The following is a 24,565-nucleotide window of genomic DNA, read 5'->3' on the forward strand; positions in this document are numbered from 1 at the left end:
CACAGATTCACTACACTCTGGTTAAAGAAATTCCTCATCTCTGTTCGAAAGAGATGTGTGTTTAGATGAGTGGATGAATATTTAGGGGAGATGTCACAGATTAGGATTTTTTTTTTACAGAGAGTTGTGGGTGCCTGGAATGCACTAGAGTCTGATACAATGCGTGCACTTAAGAGACAGGGTCATGGGCTGAGTAGGCCGGAAGGGTTAGATTGATGGTTGAGTAGGTTTATATAAGTTGATACATCATCATGGGCTGAAAGACTCAGACTGTGCTGCGTTGTTCTATGTTCCACTCTTCAGGCTGTGTGGTCTAGTACTCATTTACCTTCTCAAAACATTCCCACATTCCAAGCCAACGCCATTTTGTGTTACAGATTTAAGCACATACCAAGGAGGAATCAAATATAACTGCTTACAAATTTAACTGTTTACCTACAAAGTGAGACGTTATTTACCCTGCTGTTTTAACTCGTCACGAAATTCCCATGCCATTCCACCGTCAAAGAGGCCGCGCCAACAATACTCAAGGCCCCCTGTACTCAATCCTAAATACAGTGGGTGCTGTGTTAATAATCTACAAAATACATTTCAGTTATTCACCTTCCCTAACCTGCAAATTCTGACTGCAAGGTGGAGGCAGACTTCATGCGAACATCACATACTGAAGGTTCCCCTTCACACACCTCTTTGACTTGGTCCTTGATCCTCAGTCGGTCTAAACCAAGAGAACTCATTCTCAACAACAGGAGCACCACCACGAGAGATAACGCGGACAGGAGGGAAAACAGAAGCACGGGAGATGACAGAATCTGAGAAGGAAAGGTGATTGGAGAAATATTATTGCAGGGAACGTTAGAATCAAAGAGAATGAAAAGAAAAATTAACAGAGAGCTAAATCCATTAATGTACAGGAAACAAGGTACCAATTTAGCCGAAAATTAGGCTCTCATATTGAATGATTTTTTTGAATCAGTATGGCTCTGCATAAATGTTATTGAACGTTAATCGTTAACTGTGAAAAGCACGACTATTTTAACATATATAAAGGGCGAAGAGTGGCTAATGCTACCGTTCTTCACCTATCGCTCTGCCGAATAAAAAAAAATTATCGCTTAGCAGAGGATGGTTTCGATCCATCGACCTCTGGGTTATGGGCCCAGCACGCTTCCGCTGCGCCACTCTGCTGACGACGGTTTGAAATTTTTCGCACGGTTATACATACCTTACGCCAGGAGGGACAGTCTGACTGTTCAAGTCACGTGTCGAGTTTGCGGGCGGGTGGACAGCCTCTCCCCGCCTCCACATGCGCAGTATTTTCAAGTCGCCCCACCCTCTTACGGGCCCAAGCTCAGGCCGCTCGCAATGTCGGGGCGTTGGGTTTTGGGGACGGTGGTAGCGGTACGGCGTAGTGTCGCGTCACGGCAGAGTGAGTAAGGGCCGCGCTTGAGCAGGGGGAACGCTGAGGCTTGGAGATGTATGAGGTCTGTCGTGGCCCGGAACCTGGGGATTTACTGATAGGGTAGTATTACTCTGAGGGGTTGAGGGGATTCCTGTGTGTGAGGTTTGGGGAGATTCCCCCTTTTAACAGAGTACAAGCCATTAATTAATGTGTACGAAGTAATATGCCAATTTAGTCGAGAATGAGGTGCTCACAGAGTTTTTATTAATGTGCCCCTAATTGAGAAATTGTTTCCTGATCTGAACTCTGGCTCTACATCCCGAGATGCTTCCCTCGTTATAGTGAAAACGCTCCATTTAAAATGTGGGAAGTGCGGCTGTTTCAAAACAGTTGTTGAGGGAATTGGTGCTGCATTTTCTCTGTAACTGTAACAGTTCATTCTGCATTGTTTGTATTACCTTATTGCCCTGTTGCAAAAGTGTGAGAGGCTTCAAGCCTTGTTTGAGTTTTTGAAGTGACTGCTCAAGTTCTGGTGAACCTTGGACACCTGGAGGAAGTGAGGATGGTATTGCCTCCCAGTTGTCAGGGTCCTCAGCCAGGACAAAATGGCCGTTCACACAGGTCCAGGGAGCCCATCACTTGCACCTCTTTCACACTGACTTGTTGAAGGACTTCTGAGACCAGAGGGCACAGCAGGAGTTGGAATGCAGAGTTAGTTATAGAGTTTAAGTTTTTTAATTTGTAATTGCTGAGAGTTTTAGAAAATAGTAATTTTACAGTAAATAAAACAAAGTATTATTAGGAAAGACTACAATTTAGGTGCTTACTATTGCAAACATTGAAATTTGTGATAATCCCCATGAATTATGTTTGTAAGTGCATGATAGCTGCAGATAGAAAGGAAGGACATAAGCCGGGAAGATGTGGAATCGATATGGGTAGAGCTGCGTAACACTAAGGGGCAGAAGACGCTGGTGGGAGTTGTGTACAGGCCACCTAACAGTAGTAGTGAGGTCGGAGATGGTATTAAACAGGAAATTAGAAATGTGTGCAATAAAGGAACAGCAGTTATAATGGGTGACTTCAATCTACATGTAGACTGGGTGAACCAAATTGGTAAAGGTGCTGAGGAAGAGGATTTCTTGGAATGTATGCGGGATGGTTTTTTGAACCAACATGTCGAGGAACCGACTAGAGAGCAGGCTATTCTGGACTGGGTTTTGAGCAATGAGGAAGGGTTAATTAGCGATCTTGTCGTGAGAGGCCCCTTGGGTAAGAGTGACCATAATATGGTGGAATTCTTCATTAACATGGAGAGTGACGTAGTTAATTCAGAAACAAAGGTTCTGAACTTAAAGAGGGGTAACTTTGAAGGTATGAGACATGAATTAGCTAAGATAGACTGGCAAATGACACTTCAAGGATTGACGGTGGATATGCAATGGCAGGCATTTAAAGGTTGCATGGATGAACTACAACAATTGTTCATCCCAGTTTGGCAAAAGAATAAATCAAGGAAGGTAGTGCACCCGTGGCTGACAAGAGAAATTAGGGATAGTATCAATTCCAAAGAAGTAGCATACAAATTAGCCAGAGAAAGTGGCTCACCTGAGGACTGGGAGAAATTCAGAGTTCAGCAGAGGAGGACAAAGGGCTTAATTAGGAAGGGGAAAAAAGATTATGAGAGAAAACTGGCAGAGAACATAAAAACGGACTGTAAAAGCTTTTATAGATATGTAAAAAGGAAAAGACTGATAAAGACAAATGTAGGTCCCCTGCAAACAGAAACAGGTGAATTGATTATGGGGAGCAAGGACATGGCAGACCAATTGAATAATTACTTTGGTTCTGTCTTCACTAAGGAGGACATAAATAATCTTCCAGAAATAGTAAGGGACAGAGGGTCCAGTGAGATGGAGGAACTGAGCGAAATACATGTTAGTAGGGAAGTGGTGTTAGGTAAATTGAAGGGATTGAAGGCAGATAAATCCCCAGGGCCAGATGGTCTGCATCCCAGAGTGCTTAAGGAAGTGGCCCAAGAAATAGTGGATGCATTAGTGATAATTTTTCAAAACTCGTTAGATTCTGGACTAGTTCCTGAGGATTGGAGGGTGGCTAATGTAACCCCACTTTTTAAAAAAGGAGGGAGAGAGAAACCGGGGAATTATAGGCCGGTTAGCCTAACGTCGGTGGTGGGGAAACTGCTGGAGTCAGTTATCAAGGATGTGATAACAGCACATTTGGAAAGCGGTGAAATGATCGGACAAAGTCAGCATGGATTTGTGAAAGGAAAATCATGTCTGACGAATCTCATAGAATTTTTTGAGGATGTAACTAGTAGAGTGGATAGGGGAGAACCAGTGGATGTGGTATATTTGGATTTTCAAAAGGCTTTTGACAAGGTCCCACATAGGAGATTAGTGTGCAAACTTAAAGCACACGGTATTGGGGGTAAGGTATTGGTGTGGGTGGAGAATTGGTTAGCAGACAGGAAGCAAAGAGTGGGAATAAACGGGACCTTTTCAGAATGGCAGGCGGTGACTAGTGGGGTACCGCAAGGCTCAGTGCTGGGACCCCAGTTGTTTACAATATATATTAATGACTTGGATGAGGGAATTAAATGCAGGGTGACTTGGATAGGTTGGGTGAGTGGGCAAACTCATGGCAGATGCAATTTAATGTGGATAAATGTGAAGTTATCCACTTTGGTGGCAAAAATAGGAAAACAGATTATTATCTGAATGGTGGCCGATTAGGAAAAGGGGAGGTGCAACGAGACCTGGGTGTCATTATACACCAGTCATTGAAAGTGGGCATGCAGGTACAGCAGGCGGTGAAAAAGGCGAACGGTATGCTGGCATTTATAGCGAGAGGATTCGAGTACAGGAGCAGGGAGGTACTACTGCAGTTGTACAAGGCCTTGGTGAGACCACACCTGGAGTATTGTGTGCAGTTTTGGTCCCCTAATCTGAGGAAAGACATCTTTGCCATAGAGGGAGTACAAAGAAGGTTCACCAGATTGATTCCTGGGATGGCAGGTCTTTCATATGAAGAAAGACTGGATGAACTGGGCTTGTACTCGTTGGAATTTAGAAGATTGAGGGGGGATCTGATTGAAACGTATAAGATCCTAAAGGGATTGGACAGGCTAGATGCAGGAAGATTGTTCCCGATGTTGGGGAGGTCTAGAACGAGGGGTCACAGTTTGAGGATAGAGGGGAAGCCTTTTAGGACCGAGGTTAGGAAAAACTTCTTCACACAGAGAGTGGTGAATCTGTGGAATTCTCTGCCACAGCAAACTGTTGAGGCCAGTTCATTAGCTATGTTTAAAAGGAAGTTAGATATGGCCCTTGTGGCTACAGGGGTCAGGGGGTATGGAGGGAAGGCTGGGTTCTGAGTTGGATGATCAGCCATGATCATAATAAATGGCGGTGCAGGCTCGAAGGGCCGAATGGCCTACTCCTGCACCTATTTTCTATGTTTCTATGTTTCTATAAACTAATTGCATTTATTTATTTTCAATTTTTTAATGAAGGCAGATATGACCGTTTTGCTTGTACAGGTTTCCCCCGCCATCCGAAGGTAGAGCATTCTTATGAAACAGTTCATAAGCCCGAATGTCATAAAACGAAGAAGCAATTATCATTTACTTATATGGGAAAATTTTGTGAGCATTCGCAGACCCAAAAATAACCTACCAAATCATGCCAAATAACACATAACACCTAAACTAATAGTAACATATAGTAAAAGCAGGAATGATATGATAAATACACAGCTTATATAAAGTAGAAATATTTTTCCACAATCATTGCCTGAACTGTTCTCCGTAGCAAATATCTCACGCAAGCGCCGTCGGCAAAAACACGGCGCAAGCGCTCTCCAGTAACCTTTAAGCCAGCGGTCCCCAACCACCGGGCCGCAAAGCATGCGCTACCAGGCCGTGAGGAAACGATATGATTTGGCGATATCAGTCAGCTGCACCTTTCCTCATTCCCTTTCATGCTCACGGTTGAACTTGAACGCATGCGAGATCATTACGCATGTGTCATCCATATCAGCGTGGGAAGGAGATCAATTCCTCGAGCTTGCAAATGACGGCGGGCTGAAAAGCATGTTTGACATAACATCTCTGCCAGCATTCTGGATCAAAGTCAAGGCTAAATATCCTGAGATAGCCACGAAAGCACCAAAAACGTTGCTTCCATTTCCAACATATCTCTGCAATGAACGCAATGAAAACTAAATTGCGGAATAGACTGGACATAAGGAACCTCCTTCAAGTATCGCTGTCTCCCATCACCCCGATAGGACCGTCTTGTTGCAGGGAAACAAGCCCAGGGCTCCCACTGATTCAGCAATATTGGTGTGTTGCAATGATTCTATATGTTCATACGGGGAAAATATGTGCTGTGTGTTTAATATTCAAACGTTACTTTAATGGTACGATGCTATTGACTTGTATAACCATATGACAATTACAGCACGGAAACAGGCCATCTCTCCCCTTCTAGTCTGTGCCAAACGCTATTCTCACCTGGTCCCACCGACCTGCACTCAGCCATAACCCTCCGTTCCTTTCCTGTCCATATACCTATCCAATTTTTCTTTAAATGATAATATCGAACCTGCCTCTACCACTTCTACTGGAAGTTCGTTCAACACTTACTTCAAGCTCCCCTGTCCTCCCCTGATAATTGACTTATCACTATATTCATGCGAGCAAAATATGTGCCGTGTGTTTAATATTAAATTCGTTAGATAAACCCTTTTAGAAATGAAATTGAGTGTATTAGCCACTTATCACCTGTATTGTGTTCATGATTAACGCTCCTCCCCCCGAACAGAATCGCCAAAAACGATTTGTAGAAGGAAATCAGCATGCACACACGTGCAAAACACGAATACGCACTGGTTCCCGCACAAGGCTTCATGGTCATTGTAGTCTTTCTCCGGGTAAACCCAACGTATATGACTGCTGCCCTTGTTCGTTGGCAACCCTACCACCACCACCCCCCCACCCCCGATCGGCCGGTCCGCAAGAATATTGTCAATATGAAACCGGTCCGCAGTGTGAAAATGGCTGGGGACCTCTGCTTTAAGCTATGAAGCTGCCAAATCATACCAAATAACACATAAAAATACAGAGCCGATATAAAGTAGAAATGTATGTACAGTGTAGTATCACTTACCGGAATCGGGACAGTGCGGAGCACACTGATGGTGATGTGTTAGACTGAGTCGTCGGAGTTTGGGTGGTGCATTTGCCCCCACACTCCGGGCAGTAAACAGAACCGATTCGCAGAGAATTCAGCAGTAGCCGGGAGGCACCCAGCACATCTTTAAGAAAAAAGCCAAAGTAAGCAAGCTAATTAATTAGGTGCCACCCGGCACGTAATTGTCGGCCCAGATCAGTGCCGATTGCATCGCCTCTGATCTGGGCCGACAATTACGTGTCAGGTGGCATCTAATCAATTAGCTTGTTTATTTCGGCTTTTTTCGTAAAGATGTGCTGTGTGTCTCCCGGCTACTGCTGTATTCTTCGCGGATTGGTATCTGTCCGCGGCCGGGGGGTTGGGGTGGTGGGACACTGGGGTGTTATCTCGTCGTCTGTTTCCATTAGGGCAGGTAGGTCATCTTCTCCTATGACTGCCCACCTCGATGTCAGAGGTCGAGGTTCGTCGTCTGCTGTGGCTGATGTGGATGGCTTGCTTGACAACAGCCTTGCGCGTTTTTCTATCATACAGTTCTTTGTAAGCACTCAAACCATCCTGCAAATATCCCCTAAACCAACGTACCCTTTCAAAATTAAAGTCGTACTTTATCATTACTCATTCAGTTTCGATTGTTATCCTTTCCTCTTCCAATTGCATCAGCTCTTCATCTATCAGTTCTTGGCCATGGGATGCCAAAACCTCTTCAACATCATCTTCGTCAGCTTCCACAAGCTAAACTCACTTAGTCCTTATACTTCGTTCACCACGATCAAAATGCTTAATTACGTCTAGTTTTACGCTAAGTGTAACATCCTTACGAGCTCTTTTAGGCTTTTCCGATACCATAGAACTCATCTTGCAAATGGCTGCACGCAGGCACGTGTTTAAGCAATGCCGGCGAGAATGCTGTTCCGAATCCGGGGGAGAGCGGCTGCTCGGGCACGCGCTGCTTTTCTCGTAACAGTGAAAACACCTATTAGTGAAAACAGAACAATGAGGTTTCGTAAAGCGAACGTTCGAAAAGCGGGGGACACCTGTATTGGTTATCAAACATACATACACATGAAGGTGGGAGTTCCTGTGGTACTGCAGTAATTACCACAGCAATCTATTTTTATTCTCTGCACCTCCCCTCATCTACTCTCAGATTGCAACATATTTGGCAATTTGCAGCGGCCACTTAATCCAACATCTTCAGGATGTAGGGAGAAAAATTGGAGCATTTGAGGAAAATGATGTGACAGAGAGAACCTGTAAACGCCACTTAGCATTTTAAGTCAAGATTAAACTTTGGTAAGTAAAGCTGTGAGGTTGTTAAGTTTGCTCAAGCCACAAAGTGCTATTTGTGAGGAACTTGTCAATCTTTGGTTGTATGTAGTTTTTCACTGATTCTACTGTACTTTGTTCTACTTTGAATGCCACAAGAAAATGATTCTTAGGGTAGTATCTGGTTAAATATATATATACTTTAATAATTTATTTTGGATGCGCTCTCAAGTTTATTTGCACGTGTGTTTGCAATAACAGCCAATGCATTCAAGGTTGTGCTGGGAGCAGCCCGCAAGTATTGCCAAAGGCAGGAACTCAAACATGAGGCCTCAAACTCCAGTCTTTAGAGTAATTGGAACTCGTTCCTCCTGTCAACATGGACTGTGTGAATTTCCTCCCATGTTCCAGAGATGCGAAGGCTAGCAGGATAACTGGCCACTGTAAATTGACCCTGGATGGTACTTAATTTTTAACATTTATTTATTGAGGTGCTACGTGGAAAGGCCCTTTAAGCTGTGCCACCTGTCACCCCCCCCCCCCCAATTTAATCCTGGCTTAATCACAGAACAATTTACAGTGACAAATTAACTTGCCAACCCGTATGTTTTAATAATAAATTTATTTTGAACTGGTACATTTTCAGAAGAAACCTGAGCACCCGGAGGAAGAAACCCACATCCACATGGTCATGGGGAGTACATACAAACCCCTTACGGGCACCGGCAGGAATTGAACCTGGTCACTGGTACTGTAAAGCGCTGTAAAATGCTATGTGTGTCCTGCCCCCCCCCCCAACCTTATCAATCTGGGGAAGATAAAATAGGATTAAAGTAGGATTGTTGTAAATGGGTGGTTTATTTTCTGCATGATCTCAGTGAGCCGTTGGGCCAGTTTCCATGCTGCGTACATTGTTTGATGCAGGTGTTGTTCCATATACAGGTTTTGTCTCCTGGAACTCCTGGAGATCATCCAGCTCCAAAACTGAAAGTCAAATGAATTTGAAAAAGGAGCCTTTAAAAAAGCCTGAAACACCTGTTGGTCGCTTTGATCATCCACAACAGGATCCTTTGGGAGGAGATGCCCTGGAAAGTGAGTCCTTGTCCTAGCACTGATCTTTATTTATTGCCAAAGTTTATTAATAAAATGTGAAAACTACAGAAAGATCGCTTCAGAAATTGAACTCCCATGTGCAAACCCCATTTCCAGAAAAGTTGGGATATTTTCCAAAATGCATTAAAAACAAACATCTGTGATATGTTAATTCACGTGAACCTTTATTTAACTGACAAAAGTACAAAGAAAAGATTTTCAATAGTTTTACTGACCAACTTAATTGTATTTTGTAAATATACACAAATTTAGAATTTGATGGCTGCAACACACTCAACAAAAGTTGGGACAGAGTTAAAATAAGATTGAAAAGTGCACAGAATATTCAAGTAACACCGGTTTGGAAGACTCCACATTAAGCAGGTTAATTGGTAGCAGGTGAGGTATCATGACTGGGTATAAAAGTAGCGTCCATCAAAGGCTCAGTCTTTGCAAGCAAGGATGGGTCATGGCTCACCCCTTTGTGCCAAAATTCATGAGAGAATTGTTAGTCAGTTCAAAAGGAACATTTCTCAAAGCAAGATTGCAGAGAATTTAGGTCTTTCAACATCTACAGTACATAATATTGTGAAAAGCTTCAGAGAATTCAGAGACATCTCAGTGCGTAAAGGACGAGGTGGGAAACCACTGTTGCGTGCGCGTGATCTTCAAGCCCTCAGGTGGTGCTGCCTAAGAAACCGTCGTGCTGTTGTGACAATTATAGCCACCTGGGCTCGGGAGTACTTCGGAAAACCATTGTCACTCAACACAGTCCGTCGCTGCATCCAGAAATGCAACTTGAAACTGTGTTACGCAAGGAGGAAGCCATACATCAATTCTATGTAGAAACGCCAGCGAGTTCCCTGGGCCCCAGCTCATCTCAAATGGACGGAAAGACTATGGAACCATGTGCTGTGGTCAGATGAGTCCACATTTCAGCTAGTTTTCGGAAAAAACGGGCGTCGAGTTCTCCGTGCCAAAGATGAAAACGACCATCCAGATTGTTATCAGCGAAAAGTGCAAAAGCCAGCATCTGTGATGGTATGGGGGTGCATCAGTGCCCACGGCATGGGTGAGTTGCATGTATGTGAAGGTACCATTGACTCTGAGGCGTATATTAGGATTTTAGAGAGACATATGTTGTCATCAAGGCGATGTCTCTTCCTGGGACATCCATGTTTATTTCAGCAAGACAATGCCAGACCACATTCTGCACAGGCTACAACAGCGTGGCTTTGTAGACACAGAGTGCATGTGCTTGACTGGCCTGCTGCCAGTCCAGATCTATCTCCTATTGAAAATGTATGGCGCATCATGAAGAGGAGAATCAGACAACGGAGACCACAGACTGTTGAGCAGCTGAAGTCTTATATCAAGCAAGAGTGGACAAAATTTCCAATTGCAAATATACTACAATTAGTATCCTCAGTTCCAAAACGATTAAAAAGTGTTATTAAGAGGAAAGGTGATGTAACACAATGGTAAACATGCCTCTGTCCCAACTTTGTTGAGTGTGTTGCAGCCATCAAATTCTAAATTTGTGTATGTTTACAAAATACAATTAAGTTGGTCAGTAAAACTATTGAAAATCTTTTCTTTATACTTTTGTCAGTTAAATAAAGGTTCACGTGAATTAACATATCACAGATTTTTGTTTTTATTGCATTTTTGGAAAATATCCCAACCTTTCTGGAAATGGGGTTTGTATGTTGGTCTGTATCAACAGCAAGTAAAAGTGCCACACCAATACAATTATACATGTGTGAAAGTAGCTTGGCTGAGTATAGCTGATGCTGCACCAGCCCCACCCTTCAAATTACCTTTTATCCCATTTCCTACCTCACCACAGGGGCCAGAAGCTCAAAACTGAGCTTGTAACCTCCCCTTGTCCTGTGTGTTAGTGCTGTTGTTGCTTGTGAATCAGAACAGAGCTGTGTAAATTATTTATATTCTGTGACTATTTGTCAAGAATAAAATAATAACGCATTTACCTCTTGTCTGATCTGTGTTTTAAGTAATGAGCCATTAATCCCATCCCAGAATCCACAAGCTAGGTGATCCATATGATTTACTCTGGTAAACAAGAGGATGACGAGGGGGTACCTAAGCAAGGTCCTTTTAGAAACACAGAAAACCTACAGCACAATACAGGCCCTTTGGCCCACAAAGTTGTGCCGAACATGTCCCTACCTTAGAAATTACTAGGCTTACCTATAGCCCTCTATTTTTCTAAGCTCCATGTACCTATCCTAAAGTATCCACCTCCACCACCGGCAGCCCATTCCATGCTCTCACCACACTCGGAGTAAAAAAACTTACCCCTGACATCTCTATATTTACTCCCCAGCACCTTAAACCTGTGTCCTCTTGTGGCAACCATTTCGGCCCTGGGAAAAAGCCTCTGACTGTCCACACGATCAATGCTGCTCATCATCTTGTACGCCTCTATCAGGTCATCTCTCATCCTCCATCACTCCAAGGAGAAAAGGCCAAGTTCACTCAACCTGTTATAAGGCATGCTCCCCAATCCGGGCAACATTTTTGGAAATCTCCTCTGCACCCTTTCTATGGCTTTCACATCCTTCCTGTGGTGAGGCGACCAGAATTGAGCACAGTACTCCAAGTGGGGTCTGACCAGGGTCCTATATAGCTGCAACATTACCTCTCATCTCCCATGTTCAATTCCACGATTAATGAAGGCCAATACACTATATGCCTTCTTAACCACAGAGTCAACCTGCGCAACTGCTTTGAGCGTCCTGTCGACTCAGACCCCAAGATCCCTCTGATCCTCCACACTGCCAAGAGTTTTACCATTAATACTATATTCTGCCATCATATTTGACCTACCAAAATGAACCACCTCTAACTTATCTGGGTTGAACTCCATCTGCCATTTCTCAGCCCAGTTTTGCATCCTATCAATGTCCCACTGTAATCTCTGACAGCCCTCCACACTATCCACAACGCCTCCAACCTTTGTGTCATCAGCATACTTACTAACCCACCCTCATCCAGGTCATTTATAAAAATCATGAAGTGTAAGGGTCCCAGAACAGATCCCTGAGGCACTCCACTGGTGACCGACCTCCATGCAGAATATGACCCATCTGCAACCACTCTTTGCCTTCTGTGGGCAGGCCAGTTCTGGATCCACAAAGCAATGTCCCCTTGGATCCTATACCTCCTTACTTTCTCAATAAGCCTTGCATGGGGTGCCTTGAATGCCTTGCTGAAATCCATATACACTACATCTACTGCTGTTCCTTCATCAATGTGTTTAGTCACATCCTCAAAAAATTCAATCAGGCTCGTAAGGCACGACCAGCCCTTGACAAAGCCATGCTGACTATTTCTAATAATATTCTACGTCTCCAAATGTTCATAAATTCTGCTTCTCGGGATCTGCTCCATCAACTTACCAACCACTGAGGTAAGACTCACTGGTCTATAATTTTTTGGGCTATCTCTACTCCCTTTCTTGAATATTTCTTTTATAAGAAGATTCCTAGGTTTAGAAGATGAGAATCTTTGCCCTCTCTAGAATTGTCAAAAACTCAGGGGGGTGATTTAAATAAACTGGTAGAAAGATTAGAAAATATACCAGGATGATGTTTTTCATTTGGAGAGGAGTGCTGGACTGGAACCTTCTCCCTGAGAGGCTGGTAGAGGCAAGGACCCTAATTGCACAATGTAACCTGGAGGGGAATGACCTATGCTAGCAGGAGTCAGGGAGGCTCTTTTTAATCTGACCAGACCAGGGCAGATCAAAATCCATCTTGCAGTTACATATGGGCCTGATAAGGCTAGGAGAGTACTATGGTAATAGTTCAGATGGGCTTGCAGAGCAGTGGAACATGTGAGAGTAAACTGTCAAAGGAACATAAAAATGGACTAATATTTTCTATGGGTATGCAAAAAGGATTAAGCTGACATGGCGAAATGGTGGGTCTGTTACAAACCAGAACATGAACATTTATCACAGGGTAAGGAAATGATGGTAGAATGTTAAATTCAAGCCAAATCCCAAGTGGACTCCCACATTAGAAGGCAGTTGGGAAACCATTGGTGGAACCTGGTTTGCAACCTGAGCAACTGCAGTTTATAGGTCTTAGTCCAAAGCAATATGTGTAAATAAAGCTGTGATCAATGAGTCTAAAAATGTGCGCACAAGGGAAAACGCAATGACTTGTGTCATTGCCACTGCTCTACTCTCTATACCATCACTGCATGGCTAGGCACAGCTCAAATGCCATCTATAAATTTGTTGCCATTGTCGGTAGCATCTTAGATGTAGATGAGAGGGCCTGTGGGATTGAGATATATCAGCTTGTTGAGTGGTGTTGCTCTCAATGTCAGGAAGACCAAAGAGCTGATTGTGGACTTCAGGAAGAGTAAGATGAGGGAATACAAACCAATCCTCGTGGAGGGAGTGGGCAATTTCATATTCCTAGGTGTCAAGATCTCTAACCCTGGTCCCAAAATATTGATGCAGCTATAAAAGGCTAAATTTTATTAGGAGTTTGAGGAGATTTGGTTTGTCACCTAAAACATTCAAAATTCTATAGATGTACTGTGGAGAGCATTCTGACAGGCTGTCTGGTATGGGGGAGGGGGTGGTGCTACTGCACAATATTGAAAGAAGCTACAGGAAGTTGTAAAATTAATCAGGTCCACTTTGGGTACTAGCATTCGTAGAATCCAAGACATTTTCAAGGAGCAGTGCCTCAGAAAGGCGGCATCACATCATTAAGGACCCCTATTGCCCTCTTGTCGTTGTTACCATCAAGAAGGAGGTACAAAAGCCTGAAGCACACTCAGCGTTTTAGGAACAGCTTCTAACCCTCTGCCATCCGATTTCTAAATGTTCATTGAACCCATGAACACTACCTCACTTTTTTATATTATTTCTGTTTTTGCACTATTTGTAATTTATTTAATAAATATATATATATGTATGTATGTATATATATGTATGTATGTATATATATGTGTGTGTATGTATATATATGTGTGTGTATGTATATATATGTGTGTATGTATATATATGTATGTATATATGCATATATATATGTGTGTGTGTATATGTGTGTGTGTATATATGTGTGTATGTATACACACATATACATACACACACTTTGATTTACTTTATTTTTTCTATATTTTCTATATTATGTCTTACTGCTGCTGCTAAGTTAACAATTTCATGACATATGCCGGTGATATTAGATCTGATTCTGACTTGCATATATTGGTTTAATTTCTTTTTAGAAACTTGGTGCTGATATCAGAGAAGTGTTTTAAGATGAGGGGTTGAAAATTTGGTGGATTTGAGGCAGAATTCTTTTCACCCCAAAGTTGGTGGAGACAGAGATTCTCAGCCTTTAATAATCTTGGGCAAACATTTGAAAGATTTGGGATGGATACTGGAAAATGGGATTTATGTAGATCAGAACCTGATGGACTGAAGTGACGATTATGTGATATACAATTGTGTAAAACAGTTGTACAGATCAGTTTCTGATTACTATAGTAGAAGAATTTATTATTTAAATGGTCAGAAAATGACACTTAGAAAATAATATTGGGCAGAGTCAATATAGATGTTGAAAGCAAAATAATATTTGAAACATATGTTTAAGTTCTTTTGGAACATAAGACCAGAAGATATAGGAGCAGAATTAGACCTTTTGGCCCATCTTGTCTGCTCAGCCATTTCATCATGTCAGAGTCAGCCCCAATCTCATGCCTTTTCCCTATAACCCTTCAAGCCCTGACTAATCAAGAGTCTGTGAACCTCTGCCTTAAACACAATGACCTGACCACCGCAGCCACCTAAGGCAGGGGTCCCCAACCTTTTTTGCACCGGAGACTGGTTTAATATTGACAATATTCTTGCGGACCAGCTGACCCGGGGTGGGGGGTGGGTGGTAGGGGTGCCAACGGACAAGAGTAGCAGTCAAATACGTTGTGTTTTCCCCGAGGAAGTCTACAATGACCATGAAACCTTGCGCGGGCACCTGTGTGCGCATGCATGTACGTGCCGATTTTTTTCAACAAATCGTTTTTGGTGATTCTGTTGGGGGGGTGGGGGGGGGCTGTTAATCACAACCGGAATATGGTGATAAGTGGCTAATACACTCAATTTCTTTTCTAAAAGGGTTTATCTAATGAATTTAATATTAAACACACCACACATTTTCCTCGCATGAATATAATGATAAGTCAATTATCAGGGGAGGACAGGGGAGCTTGAAGTAACTGTTGAACGAACTTCCAGTAGAAGTGGTAGAGGCAGGTTCAATTATTATCATTTAAAGAAAAATTGGATAGGTATACGGACAGGAGAGGAATGGAGGGTTAAGGGCTGAGTGCAGGTCGGTGGGACTAGGTGAGAGTAGCGTTTGCACGGACTAGAAGGGCAGAGATGGCCTGTTTCCGTGCTGTAATTGTTATATGGTTATATAAGTCAATAGCATCATAACATTTTACGTAACGTTTGGATATTAAACACACAGCGCATATTTTCCCTGTATGAACATATAAAATCATTGCAACACACCGATATCTGTGAATCAGTGGGAGCCCTGGGTTTGTTTTCCTGCAACAAGACATTGAGGGGTGATGGGAGACAGTGATACTCGATGGGGGTTCCTTATGTCCAGTCTATTCCGCAATTTAGTTTTCGTTGCATTCATTGCAGAGATATGTTGGAAATGGAAGCAACGTTTTCAGTGCTTTTGTTGCTGTCTCAGGATATTCAGCCTTGACTTTGATCCAGAATGCCGGCAGAGATGTTATGTCAAATGTACTTTTCAGCCCGCTGTCATTTGCAAGCTCGAGGAGTTGAAATCCTTCCCGCGCTGACATGGATGACGTGCGAGTAATGACCTCGTGTGCGTTCAAGTTCCAACAGTGGGCGTGACAGGGAATGAGGAAAGGTGCAGCTGATTCCTTTCGCCAAATCATATTGTTTCCTCGCGGCCCGGTAGCACATGCTTTGTGGCCTGTTGGTTGGGGACCACTGACCTAAGGCAATGAATTCCACAGATTCACCACTCTCTGGCTAAAGAAATTCTTACTCGCCTCCATTTTAAATGGACATCCCTCTATTATGAGGCTGTGTTCTCTGGTTCTAGACTACCCCACCATAGGAAACATCCTTTCCACATTCACTCTGTCGAGGCCTTTCAACATTCAATCAGTTTCAGTGAGATTACTCTCTCTTTCCACTCCTCCCATTCTTCTGCATTCCAGTGATGGCTCAGAGCCATCTAACACTCTTCGTGTGATAAGCCTTTCAGTCCTGGAATCAATTTTGTGAACCTCCTTTGAACCCTTACAATTTCAGCACATCCTTTTTTAGATAGGGGGCCCAAAACTGCTCTCACTGGTGAGAGGCTTCATCAGTACCTTATAAAGCCTCAATATTACATGTTTGCTTTTATATTTTAGTCCTCTTGAAATAAATGCTAACATTGCAATCACCTTCCTCACAACTGAATCTCTGCTTTTATTCCTTCTGCCAAAGTGCATGATCATGTACTTGTTGATGCTGTATTCCATCTGCCACTTTTTTCCATTCTCCTAATCTCAGTCCTTCTGCAGCCTCTGCTTCCTCAACACTAACTGCCCCTCTACCTGTCTTCATGTCATCTGCAAACTTGACCACAAAACCATCAATTCCATCTTCCAAACCATTGACATATAACATAAAAAGCAGCGTCCCAGCACAGACCCTTGTACAACACCACTAGTCACCAGCAGCCAACCCAAAAAGGCACCCTTTCTTCTGACTTTTTGCCTGCTGCCAATTGGCCAATGCTCTCTCCATGCTACTCTCTTTTCTGTAATACCATGGACTCGTGGCTTGTTTTGCAGCCTCGTGTGGCACTTTGACAAAGGGCTTCCCATTACCCAAGCATGCAACATCCATTGATTTGCCACTGTCTATCCTGCTTGTTATTTCTTCAAAGAATTCCAACAGATTTGTCAGGAAAGACTTTCCCTTAAGGAAACCATGCTGACTATGGCCTATTTTATCATCTGCCAAGAACCCTGAAACCACGTCCTTAACAATGGACTTCAGCATCTTCCCAACCACTGAGGTCAGACTAACTGTTTTCTTCTGTGTCTCTCCCATCTTGAAGAATGGAGTGTCATTTGCAGTTTTGCAGCGCTCTGGAAATAGAAGCAACGTTTTCAGTGCTTTCGTGGCTATCTCAGGATATTTAGCCTTGACTTTGATCCAGAAAGCCGGCAGAGATGTTATGTCAAACATACTTTTCAGCCCACTGTCAGTTGCAAGCTTTTGATCTTCTTCCTGCACTGACATGGATGTCGCATGGGCCATAACCTTGCAAGCGTAACCACCTCACGTGCGTTCAAGCTCAACAGTGGCCGTGACAGGGAATGAGGAAAGCTGCAGCTGACTCCTATCGCCAAATCATATCGTTTCCTCGCGGCTCGGTAGCACATTTTGCGGCCCAGTGGTTGGGGACCGCTGGTATAGAGAGTAAAACTGAAGTAACATTATAGATGGTTTGCTTTGAGTGGACCTGGGCCAATTTTGATATAAACAGAAAGCAAATTACTGGAAGCTGTTGAGCATAGAAGGCCAAGTGGAAGATATAGTACTGTCTTCAAATCTAGCTTGGGTCTTAAAATAGTGCAAATGACCATTGACTGTTAAGTCAGAGTGGAGTGAGATGGAGAATTAAAGTGGCAGGCATTAGAAAACTCTGAAGGAAAATGCTCTGAAACGTTGTTATCCAATCTGGATTTGGTTTCTCCATTGTAAAGACTGAATGCATTGTGCTAGGTTGGACGAAGTGCAGGTGAATTGCTCCATCACCTGGAAGGACTGTTCAGGTCCCAGATGGTAGGAAGGAGTGGATGGTAGAGTAAATTGGATATTTGCCCTTCCTCTGTTTTATGGGGAAAGTGCTATAGGAAAAGGAAAAATTTATGGAGGACCAAAGAGTTGTGAAGAGAATGGCCCCTTCTGAATGCTGAGTGGGAGAGGAAGATGCGTCTGCTTCGGCTTCTAGGCTCTTATCACACGGGAATGGCAGGTGACTTCCCTTAAGAAAGTAAATTAATTAGTATGTTTTCATCATTATTGGTATTTTGTGATCAATGCTAGATTTATCATCAGATCTCACATTTTGTTGCACTACACCTTCAACTCTCAAACTCTTAGTTGGTTGCAAATTCCTTAATAATTGCACCTCAAAATTTTGGTTGAATTTAAAAAGGGAATTAGGCTGTAATGAAACATGTTGCCTGATTTGTCATATCACTTGTTTGTACATCCACTCTCAGGAGAACAGCTTCTTCTACACAACAGGAAATTAAGCACCTAATGTTCTTTTTTTCCTAGGGTTTCCTGATGACATCAATCCGGTTACAAAGGAAAAGGACGGACCAAGAGGTCCAGAGCCCACTCGCTATGGAGACTGGGAACGAAGGGGACGTTGTATTGACTTCTAGTTTTTTCTGTTGACCATATATGGGTGTATATAGTTTGAATATTTTGTGTTTAATATGTATTGGTAAAAGCATTTAAAAATAATGACATCAGTATCTCTCAATTTCTTTGCAACAAATGACTATATAATTAAAAAAGTCTTTACATTCATACAACACTCAGAGTGCTGGAGGATCTCAGCAGGCCAGGCAGCATCTATGGAAAAGAGTATCGTCAACTTTTCGGGCTGAGACCCTTCATCAGGACTCTAAATTAGATTTTATCATAAGTTCAAGATGAGTTGTTGGCCACGTATGCACTTCCTATGTCATTGGAGTAACATAAAAAATCACAAAGGTTGATTTTGACAGTTGATTATGTGGTGTATTTTTTTTTTAGGTATCTGCATTGGCCACACCTTTTACTGTGGTTCAGTTAAGGTATGTGCTGGCCCAAGTGACACAGATATTCATCTGCCAAGTATTGGGTGGGGTTCCTCACACTGGTTTAATGAATTTGGAAAACCGATCCCTATAGGGCGTTCTTTCTGGTATGTTAGTGTTGGCAGACTTTCCCCTTTGTTTGTGAAGAGAAGGATATAAGATGTATAGTAACACACACAAAATGCTGGAGGGACTCAGAAGGTCAGAAAACATATGGGGAGTAATAAAAAGTCAGTGGTTCAGGCTGAGGCCTTTCATTACGGTTGGAAAGAAAGGGGGAATAAGCCAGAATAAGAAGGTGAAAGGAATACAAACTGGAAAGATATGAAATGTCATGAAAGAAAACTATGCAGTTCTTTATCTATTAGAGCTGATGTGCTGCAAATATCTTGTTCTTAACTGTTATTCGTAAATTATGTTGATGAACAAATGAATTTGCTCAACTGCTTAATAATCTCTAGAGTAAAATACATCAACTTACTGCTTTTCATCAGACCTCATCTCATCGCATACTATTTCAGTCAACTAACAATTCTAGAAACTAATACCCTCAGATTGCTTGCAGGGGTAACTACATACCTGACAGAATATCTTTTGGAGTATTATTTGAAAGTTCTTACTGAAATTATTTTCCTGTTCAAGAATACTACAAAGATTTTTCTGAAGTTGTTGGTAAAAAAATATATATATATACATGTGAGTGTGTATAAAATACTGTGTGAAAGTCTTTGGAACATATATGTAGCCAATGTGCCTAAGGCCTTTGCATAGTACTGTAGTAATTTTATGTATTGCACTGCACTGCTCCCACAAAAACTTCATGACTTATATGAATGATGATAAACTTGATTCTGATATGGATCTTTATTGTGAACTGAGAGTGGAAAGGGGACAGGGAGAGCTCTTGATTGGAGTACTGCACCGACGCAGGAGAAGTGTTCCCGCGCAAGTCCAGCGAAGGGCTTTAAAAACCCAGTCTCCATGAAAGAGGGGTACTATCTAGTCATCAGAGTGATGAGGCTTTTGCTCAACAGGGCTTTGGCAAGAACAGAGGAGGTAAGGTAAGTAGGTGAGTTCATTCCTTATTTCTTATTTAATTCTCGAGAGAATGGGGGGAATGTCTACAGAGCCAGTGATCTGTTCGGAGTGTTAAGTGGGATTTCCGGGAGACTACCAGCCTCCCAGATGGCTATTTCTGTACTAGGTGCATCGAAGTGCAGCTCCTTAGAGGCCATGTTAAAGAACTGGGGCTGCAGCTTGATAAGCTTTGGCTTGTTAGGAAAATTGAAGCAGTAATAGACAGGAGCTACAGGGAGGTAGTCAGCCCATGGTTACAGGAGACATAAATGGGTTACTGTCAGGGGATGTCAGACAGTGAAGAGCACCACTGTGGCTGCCCTCCTCAACAATAAGTACTCAATATTTTGAGTACTGTTGGTAGGATGACCTACCTGGGGGAAGCAACAGTGGCCGTGCCTCTGGCCCTGGTGGCTCAGAAGGGTAGAGAACTGAAGAGGATGGCCACAGTAGTAGGGTCTGTATTGTCGGGGATAGATAGGTGATTCTGTGGATGTGAAAAGGAAACATAGATGGTAGTTTATCTCCCAGGTGCCAGAATCCATGATGTTTCTGAATATGTCCACGATATCCTGAAAAGGGGGGTACTTCCTTCCTAGCGTATCGCATCAGATAGTCAGCCATTCTTGTCTGGCACGTATTGTCAGGATTGGTCTCCTTTCAGATTAACCAGGTCACGATATGAACGTTCCTGATTCGGCCATTTTTTTTTAACGAGGCCAAGTGGCTAGCTCGACACTCAAGCCGGCACGGATGGAAAGCATGTTTGGGAGGGTGGCCTGACTTGGATTTGAACTTGGGAGCCTTCGCTCCGAAGTCCGGCACTGATGCCACTGCGCCACCAGCTAGCCAAAAGTGGGGTGACCAGCCAGAAGTCATAGTACATACTGGTACCAACGGCATGGAAGGAGGTCCTGAAAACAGAATACAGGAAGGTAGCTGAGAAGCAGGGCCTCAAGAGTAGTAATCTTGGGATTGCTGCCTTTGTCACGGGACAGTGAGGATAGGAATACAATGAGGTGGCAGATAATAAGTGGCTGAAGAATTAGGTCAGGGATTCAGATTTCTGGATAATTGGGACCTCTTCTGGGGCAGGTGTGACCTGTACAAAAGGAACGGGTTGAACAATCCAAGGGGACCAATATTCTTGCAGACAGTTTTACGAGAGCTGTTGGGAGTGGTTTAGACTAATATGGCAGGGGGGTGGGAACCAGTATAATAGAGCTGAGGATGAGCCAGCAGGTTTAAAAGTGGTTGATGGATGTAACATGAATGTAAGGAAGGACAAGCCAATGATTGGGTACAAATGCAGACAGAGCAAAGAGTTAAATTTTACCACAGGCAAAATTCAAAAGGGCGAAGAATGCAGGACTAAGGTACTGTATTTAAATGCACATAGCATCCAGAATAAGGAGGTTGAACTTGTGGTACAATGAGAGTGGACGGTGTGATGTGGGCATCACTGAATCATGGCTGAAAGAAGGCCATAGTTGGAGCATATCATCAAAGGTTATACTTTATATCAAAAGGACAGGCAGAAAGGCATAGGTGGTGGTATGGCTCTGTTGGTGAGAGATAGAAATAGATGCTTAGAAAGAAGTGACATAGGGACAGAGAATGTTGAATTTTTGTGGGTGGAGTTAAGAAAATACAAGGGTGTTTATTTTAAAAAGATAGGAGTCAGATATCGGCCTCCAAATAGTAGCCAAGAGGTGAGGTTGAGATTGCAAAGGGAGCTGGAAAAGGCATGTAATAAGGGTAATGTCACAATTGTAAGGGGATTGGGAAAATCAGGTTAGTGTCAGATCACGAGGGGGAATTTTTTGAATGACTACTAGGTGGCTTTTTAGAGCAGTTAGTTTCAAGATAATTATGGAGAAGGGTAGGTCTGGCCCCAGGGTTGAGATTTTTGATTGGAGAAAGGCTAACTTCGAGGAGATGCGAAAGGATTTAGAAGGAGTGGATTGGGACAATTTGTTTTATGGGAAGGATGTAATTGGGAAATGGAGGTCATTTAAAGGTGAAATTTTGAGGGTACAGAATCTTTATATTCCTGTTAGGTTGAAAGGAAAGGTTAAAAGTTTGAAAGAGCCATGGTTTTCAAGGGATATTGGAAACTTGGTTTGGAAAAAGTTAACTACAATAAATATAGGCAACATGGAGTAAATGAGGTGCTCGAGGAATACAAAGAATGTAAAAAAGAATCTTAAGAAAGAAATTAGAAAAACTAAAAGATATGAGGTTGCTTTGGCAAGTAAGGTGAAAATAAATCCAAAAGGTTTCAACAGTTATATTAATAGCAAAAGGATAGTGAGGGATAAAATTGGTCCCTTAAAGAATCAGAGTGGACAGCTATGTGTGGAACCAAAAAAGATGGGGGAGATTTTGCACAATTTCTTCGCTATTCACTAAGGAGAAGGATACTGAATTGTGTACGGTTAGGGAATAAGGTAGGGAAGTTATGGAAACTATGATGATTAAAGAAGAGGAAGTACTGGCGCTTTTAAGGAATATAAAAGTGGACAAGTCTCCGGATCCTGACAGGATATTCCCTAAGACCTTGAGGGAAGTTAGTGTAGAAATAGCAGGGGCTCTTACAGAAATATTTCAAATGTCATTAGAAACGGGGATGGTGCCGGAGGATTGGTGTATTGCTCATGTTGCTCCATGATTTAAAAAGGGTTCTAAGAGTAAACCTAGCAATTATCAGCCTGTGAATTTGATGTCAGTGGTGGGTAAATTGATGGAAGGTATTCTTAGAGATGGTATATATAATTATCTAGATAGACAGCGTCTGATCAGGAACAGTCAACATGGATTTGTGCGTGGAAGGTCATGTTTGACAAATCTTATTGAATTTTTTGAAGAGGTTACTTGGAAAGTTGACGAGGGCAAAGTGGTGGATGTTGTCTGTATGGACTTCAGTAAGGCCTTTGACAAGGTTCCACACAGAAGGTTGGTTAGGAAGGTTCAATCATTAGGTATTAATATTGAAGTAGTAAAATGGATTAATATTGAAGTAGTAAAGTGGCTGAATGGGAGATGCCAGAGAGTAGTGGATAACTTTGTCAGATTGGCGGCCAGTGACTAGTGGTGTGTCTCAGGGATTTGTACTGGGTCCAATGTTGTTTGTCATATACATTAATGATCTGGATGATGAGGAGGTTAACTGGATTAGTAAGTATGCAGGTGATACTAAGATAGGTGGATAATGAAGTAGGTTTTCAAAGCTTGCAGAGAGATTTAGGTCAGTTAGAAGAGTGGGCTGAAAGATGGCAGATGGAGTTTAAAGCTGATAAATGTGAGGTGCTACATTTTGGTAGGACTAATCAAAATAGGACATACATGGTAAATGGCAGGACATTGAAGAATGCAGTAAAACAGAGGGATCTAGGGATAATGGTGCATAGTTCCCTGAAGGTGGAATCTCATGTGGATAGGGTGGTGAAGAAAGCTTTTGGTATGCTGGCCTTTATAAATCAGAGCATTGAGTATAGGAGTTGGGATGTAATGTTGAGATTGTACAAGGCATTGCTCAGGCCAAATTTGGAGTATTGTGTACAGTTCTGGTCACCGAATTATAGGAAAGATGTCAACAAAATAGAGAGAGTACGGAGAAGATTTACTAGAATGTTACCTGTATTTCAGCACCTAAGTTACAGAGAAAGGTTGAACAAGTTGGGTCTTTATTCATTGGAGCGTAGAAGGTTGAGGGGGGACTTAATAGAGGTATTTAAAATGATGAGGGGGATAGATAGAGTTGATGTGGATAGGCTTTTTCCATTGAGAGTAGGGGAGATTCAAACAAGAGGACATGAGTTGAGAGGAGGCAAAAGTTTAGGGGCAACATGAGGGGGAACTTCTCTACTCAGAGAGTGGTAGCTGTGTGGAATGAGCTTCCAGCAGAAGTGGTAGAGGCAGGTTCGATATTGTCATTTAAAGTAAAATTGGATAGCTATATGGACAGGAAAGGAATGGAGGGTTATGGGCTGAGTGCAGGTCAGTGGGACTAGGTGAGAGTAAGCGTTGGGCACGGACTAGAAGGGCCGAGATGGCCTGTTTCTGTGCTGTAATTGTTACATAGTTAGCACTTAAGTCTACTCGGGGAAAGGCTATCTTAGATTGGTTGTTGTGTGATAACAGATCTTATTAGGGAGCTTAATGTAAAGGAACCCTCAGGAGGCAGTGATCATAATACAATTGAATTCATACAATGTGGAGGGAGAAGCAGAAGTCACATGTATCTGTATTGCAATGGAATAAAGGGAATTACAGAGATGTGAGTGGGGATTTCGCCTAGGTAGATTGGGGAGGATTCTGGTGGGGAGGATGGCAGGCAGAGCAGAGGTGGCTGAAGTTTCTGGGAATAGTTCACAAGGTGCAGGGTAGATATCTCCCTCAGTTGTTCTCAAATGGCAGGGGTAGGCAATTGTGGCTGACAAGGGAAGTTGAGGACTGCATAAAAGCCAATAAAGGAGCATATAAGGTAGCAAATGTGAGTGAGAAGTTGGATGTTTGGGAAGCTTTGAAAATCGAACAAAAGGCAACTTAGAAAGCTAAAAGAAGGGGAAAGGTTAAATATGAAGGTAAACTAGCCAAT

General features: G+C 42.7%; 1 protein-coding gene, 1 long non-coding RNA gene and 1 other non-coding gene across 4 annotated transcripts in view; 1 reads left to right on the forward strand and 2 right to left on the reverse strand.

Annotated features, from left to right (window-relative positions):
- The window catches only part of LOC134342312 (uncharacterized), a 33,817-nt gene extending 32,547 nt beyond the window's left edge, over nt 1-1,270 (reverse strand). Inside the window, exons 1-2 of one of the 2 annotated variants that reach the window (XR_010016996.1) lie at nt 1,226-1,270; nt 687-812 (exon numbers count right to left, since the gene is read on the reverse strand). This is a non-coding gene — a long non-coding RNA (uncharacterized LOC134342312). Of the gene's footprint in view, nt 1-686; nt 813-1,082; nt 1,179-1,225 lie in introns of those variants that run through there. The other variant, XR_010016997.1, reaches the window with a different exon arrangement.
- Nucleotides 1,117-1,188, reverse strand: trnam-cau (transfer RNA methionine (anticodon CAU)). Its single transcript has one exon. It is a non-coding gene; the product is annotated as a tRNA-Met (tRNA).
- Nucleotides 1,271-1,303: 33 nt separating the features above from the next.
- Nucleotides 1,304-18,770, forward strand: sdhaf4 (succinate dehydrogenase complex assembly factor 4). The gene is made up of 3 exons (XM_063071831.1): nt 1,304-1,429; nt 8,827-8,976; nt 18,359-18,770. The coding sequence occupies exons 1-3, from the start codon at nt 1,366-1,368 to the stop codon at nt 18,466-18,468; spliced, it is 324 nt and encodes a 107-aa protein (XP_062927901.1). The 5' UTR covers nt 1,304-1,365; the 3' UTR covers nt 18,469-18,770.
- The last annotated feature ends 5,795 nt before the right edge of the window (nt 18,771-24,565 follow it).

This window comes from Mobula hypostoma, chromosome 2 (assembly GCF_963921235.1).
Source record: "Mobula hypostoma chromosome 2, sMobHyp1.1, whole genome shotgun sequence".
NCBI classification, from domain to species: domain Eukaryota; kingdom Metazoa; phylum Chordata; class Chondrichthyes; order Myliobatiformes; family Myliobatidae; genus Mobula; species Mobula hypostoma.